This window comes from Meles meles, chromosome 6 (assembly GCF_922984935.1).
Source record: "Meles meles chromosome 6, mMelMel3.1 paternal haplotype, whole genome shotgun sequence".
NCBI lineage: Eukaryota > Metazoa > Chordata > Mammalia > Carnivora > Mustelidae > Meles > Meles meles.
Window position 1 is genome coordinate 55125633 of NC_060071.1, and position 5431 is coordinate 55131063.

The 5431-nt window shown below is 37.9% G+C and overlaps 1 protein-coding gene across 1 annotated transcript; it reads left to right on the forward strand.

The window, feature by feature from the left end:
* Positions 1 to 1190: 1190 nt before the first annotated feature.
* On the forward strand, positions 1191 to 2114 carry LOC123944557 (olfactory receptor 4N2). Its single transcript, XM_046009764.1, has one exon. It carries the CDS (start codon positions 1191 to 1193, stop codon positions 2112 to 2114), a length of 924 nt encoding a protein of 307 aa, XP_045865720.1.
* Positions 2115 to 5431: the final 3317 nt, after the last annotated feature.

Here is a 5431-nt window from a genome sequence, read left to right on the forward strand (position 1 = left end):
CTCTTGGGTGTTATACTGGGACCAGGGAAAGAAGGAGACTAGGAGTTTATAAGAAGTAACTGTGATTTAGATAGCGTTAATTAAACTAGATGAACAAAGTATAGAGTGACTACATAAGTGGTACTTACCAGGGATATAGCTAGGAAATTCCCTCTAAGTTATGTGGAAAGTGGAGTTATCACTGGGATCCTAATGACAAGTTTGGAGTCAGGGTAATAGAAAGACACCAGACCAGAGGAGCATAATAGGAGAATTAATAAAAGAACACAGAGAGCAAGGCAGAGTGAGCACGCAGGAACTGGGAATTCCACAGGAACTGAAAAAAAGGAAATACTCAGGAAAAAATTGGATTTGGTGAATGAAAAAAAGTGTAATTTCACTAAAATAGCTACATTGCTCAAGCATAGTACAGCCATAAAAATGTAAAGATCATAATAATTGGAGTTATGTTTTATTTCAGTTAAGAAACCTCTCATCTGATTCAGGAAGATAGGAATCCCAACATGTAGGATGCCAGATTCTTCTTCTTCTTCTTTTTTTTTTTAATTTACTTATTTGACACAGAGAGAGAGATCACAAGTAGGCAGAGTGGCAAGCAGAGAAGAGAGGGGGAAGCAGGCTCCCTGCTGAGCAGAGAGCCCGAAGCGGGGCTCAATCCCAGGACCCTGAGATCATGACCTGAGCCAAAGGCAGAGGCTTTAACCCACTGAGTCACCCAGGCACCCCAGGATGCCAGATTCTTAAAGTGGAGAGCAGGTTTATAGAAGCACATGGTTGGGTGGGACTAAGGATTGTGATATGAAAACAGTATTTTTGTTTGTTGGTTTGCTTGATTTAGGTCTGGCATTAACAAAAAGTTTGGGGTTTACCCGGGATGGTGAGGGTTGAAATATGTTGATTTAGCTGATGTGACAAATATGTCAATTTTTTTTATAGAGGGAGGGAGAGGAAGGGAAAGGGAGGAGCATAGGGAGAATCTTAAGCAGGCTCCATGTCCAGCTTGGAGATAGACTTGGGGCTCAAATTTACAACCCTGAGATCCTGACCTGAGCTGATATCAAGAGTTGGACACTTAACCGACTGAGCCCCAGATATGTAAAATATTCTTAGTTGGAGAAGAATGAGGTTCTAGATGGAAGAAACAGTAATAACAATCAGCTCTACTTCTTGATATACTGCAGGCAGAGGAGATGGAAAATGACAACAGCACAGTGGTGAAAGAATTCATCCTTCTTGGTCTGACACAGTCTCGAGATATTCAGCTCCTGGTCTTTGTGCTAATTTTAATTTTCTATCTCATCATCCTTCCTGGAAATTTCCTCATCATCCTCACCATCAGATCAGACCCTGGACTCACAGCTCCCCTCTACTTCTTTCTGGGTAACTTGGCCTTCCTGGATGCATCCTATTCCTTCATTGTAGCTCCCAGGATGCTGGTGGACTTTGTTTCTGAGAAAAAAGTAATCTCCTACAGGGGTTGCATCACTCAGCTCTTTTTCTTGCACTTCCTTGGAGGAGGGGAAGGATTACTCCTTGTTGTGATGGCCTTTGACCGCTACATTGCTATCTGTCGGCCTTTACACTATTCAACTGTCATGAACCCTAGAGCCTGCTATGCCTTTCTGTTGACTCTGTGGCTTGGAGGCTTCATCCACTCCATTATCCAGGTGGCCCTCATCCTCCGCTTGCCCTTCTGTGGCCCAAACCAACTGGATAACTTCTTCTGTGATGTGCCACAAGTCATCAAGCTGGCCTGCACAGACACTTTTGTGGTGGAACTTCTGATGGTCTTCAACAGTGGTCTGATGACCCTCCTGTGCTTCCTGGGCCTTCTGGCCTCCTATGCAGTCATCCTTTGCCGTGTACATGGGTCTTCCTCTGAGGGGAAGAGCAAGGCTGTTTCCACGTGCACGACCCATATCATTGTTATATTTCTCATGTTTGGGCCTGGCATCTTCATCTATACTCGCCCTTTCAGAGCCTTCCCAGCTGACAAGGTGGTTTCTCTTTTTCACACAGTGATCTTTCCTTTGTTGAATCCCGTGATTTATACCCTTCGCAACCAGGAAGTAAAGGCTTCTATGAGGAGGCTGTTTAACCAGCACATAGCCTAATTAAAGGGAAAAAAAGAATAAAAAAATCAAGACCAGAGAATTTTATCTGAAATTAATTTATCCATTTCTAAATACTGCATTTATTGAGCATTTTCATGAGATCTATTTTAGTCACTGGGAGAAAGAGGTATTAATGAGACAGGTGAAGTTACTGCTGTCCTAAAGGTATAATCTAGTGGGAATAGACAGCCATTAGAGATAGAAAATGAATAGAATGGTTTCAGGAAGAGATATAGAAACTAAAGGAAAGCAAAAATATAGACAGATATATATATAGATAAGAGCTAGAGAGTGTGGGGTGAGGGTAATAAGTTTACTTTCCGTCTTTAACAGATAAACTAAACAGTCAACCGTGCAACCATCTGGAGGCAGAGCATTCTAGACAGAGGGGACAGGCAGTGTAAAAACCTGAAGATAGTAATTAACTTGGTATATTTGAAGAATAAGACAAAGTTCAAAGTGACTGAGGTATAATAAGTGAATATGAAAAAGAATTGAGTTGAATATACTCATATTTGAATTATGAGTATATATATATACATATATATAAATGAGTATATTCAATATATATACAGTATATATACATATATATGAGTATATATATTGAATATACTCATTTTTATATATATATATACTCATATATATGTATATATATGTATATGAGTATATATATTGAATATACTCATATACTCATATGTCCAAAACATGTATGAGTCTATGAAGTGAATATAAAGAGTTTGATTTTTTATAATTATAATAAAAAACCATTCTAAGGCTTTAAGCAGCAGAATGATTTCTCATATGCAGTTTTATAAATGTCTTAGAGCTATAAACTCAAGATTTTGTGCAGATATCAAGATATTATATTTTGAAAGAAATTAAGCTGCCATTTTTCCCATAATTAGATGAAGGCCAAAAAAAACCCTGGTTATTTTCCTTAAAAAATATTTTTTGAGTATAACTGACACATAATGTTAAATTAGTTTTAGGTGTACAAAACAGTGATTTAACATCTCTATATGTTATACTATGCTCAAAAGAAGTGTAGCTACTCTCTTTCATCACCCAACACTATTAAAGTACCATTGACTATGTCCCTATGTTGTATCTTTTATTCCCTTGACTTACTCTTCCATAATTGGAAGCCTGTATCTCCCATTCCCTTCACCTATTTTCCCCATCCTGCCACTAGCCTCCCCTCTGGCACCCATAGGTTTGTTTTGTGTATTTATAGGTCTGATTCTGTTTTTGTACCTTTGTTGATTATTCATTTGCTTTATTTTAGTTTCCATATAGAAGTGAAATCATATGGCATTTGTCTTTCTCTGACTTTTTTTTACTTAAGTATTTATTTAAATTCCAGTTAGTTAACATACAGTGTAATGTCATAGTTTCAGATGTACAATATAGTGATTCAATACTTCCATAAAACACCCATGCTCACCACAACAAGTGCTCTCCTTAATCCTTATCATCTATTTAACCCATCCTTCTATCCACCTCCCTTTTGGTAATCAGCAGTTTTTCTCTATAGTCTGTTTCTTGGATTGCTTTTGGTTTCTTGGTTCTCTCTCTCTCTCTCTTTTTTTCCTTTCCTTGTCTTATTAAATTCCACATATGAGTGAAATAACATGGTATTTGTCTTTCTCTGACTTATTTACCCAAAGAATACAAAAATACTAATTTGAAGGATTAAATGCACCCAATGTTTATAGCAAAATTATCATCAATAGCCAAATTATGGAAAAAGTCCAAGTGTCCATCAACTGATGTATAGATAAGGAAGATGTGGTGTAGATATATACAATGGAATATTACTCAGCCACAAAAAAGAATTTTATCTTTCCTTTTGCAATGACATAGATAGACCTTGAGTGTATTATGCTAAGCAAAATAAGTCTGTTTCACTTAGCATAATACACTCTAGGTCCATCCATGTTGTTACAAATGGCAAGGTCTTATCCATCTTTATGGCTGTGTAATATACCATTGTATATAACTACACTACATCTTCATACATTCATCTATTGATGGGCACTTGGGTGGGTTCCATATCTTAGCTATTGTAAATAATGCTACAATAAACATAGCAGTGTACATATTTTTCAGACTGGAGTTTCATTTTCTTTGGTACCCAGTAGTAGAATTACTGGATCATATGGTAATTCTATTTTTAAATTTTTAAGGGACCTACACAGTGTTTTCCAACAGTGCATGAGGTTCCTTTTTCTCCACATCTTCAATTAAACTTATTTACTTTCTTTTTCATTCTAGCCATTTTGACATGTATGAGGTGATTGTGGTTTTTTTTTTTTTTTTAAAGATTTTTTATTTATTTAATTGACAGAGAGAGATCACAAGCAGACAGAGAGGCAAGGCAGAGAGAGAGGGAAGCAGGCTCGCTGCTGAGCAGAGAGCCCGATGCGGGACTTGATCCCAGGACTCTGAGATCATGACCTGAGCCGAAGGCAGCAGCTTAACCCACTGAGCCACCCAGGCGCCCTGTGATTGTGGTTTTGATTTGCACTTCTTGATAGGTGATGTTGAGCATCTCTTCATGTGTCTGTTGGCCATCTGTCTTCTTTGGGAAAATGTCTATTTAAGTCCTCTGTGCATTTTTTTAAATTGGATTACTGGGGGGCTTTTTTGATATTGAGTTGAATAAGTTCTTTTATACCTTGGACACTAATTCCTTATCAGATATATTATTTGAAACTATTTTCTCCGATTTAATAGGTTGCTTTTTTTTTTTAAAGATTTTATTTATTTATTTGACAGAGAGAGAGAGGTCACAAGTAGGCAGAGAGGCAGGCAGAGAGAGAGGAGGAAGCAGGCTCCCTGCAGAGCAGAGAGCCCGATGCGGGGCTCGATCCCAGGACCCTGAGATCATGACCTGAGCCGAAGGCAGCGGCTTAATCCACTGAGCCACCCAGGCGCCCCAGGTTGCTTTTTTTGGTTGATGGTTTCCTTCACTGTGCAGAAGCTTTTTATTTTGATGTAGTCCCAATAGTTGATGTGTGCTTTTGTTTCCTTTGCTTAGGGAGATATACCTAAAAAAACATTGCTACAGCCAGTGTCAAAGAGATTACTGCCTATGTTCTTTTCTAGGAGTTTTATGGTTTTTCTCTCGCATTTAGGTCTTTAATATATTTTGAACTTGTTTTTGCTTATGGTGTAAGAAAGTGATCCAGTTTCATTCTTTTGCATGTTGCCGTTCAGTTTTCTCATCACCATTTGTTGAAGAGACTATCTTTTCTTCATTGTATATTCTTGCCTCCTTTGTTATAGAGTAATTGACCATGTAAGTGTAGCTTTAT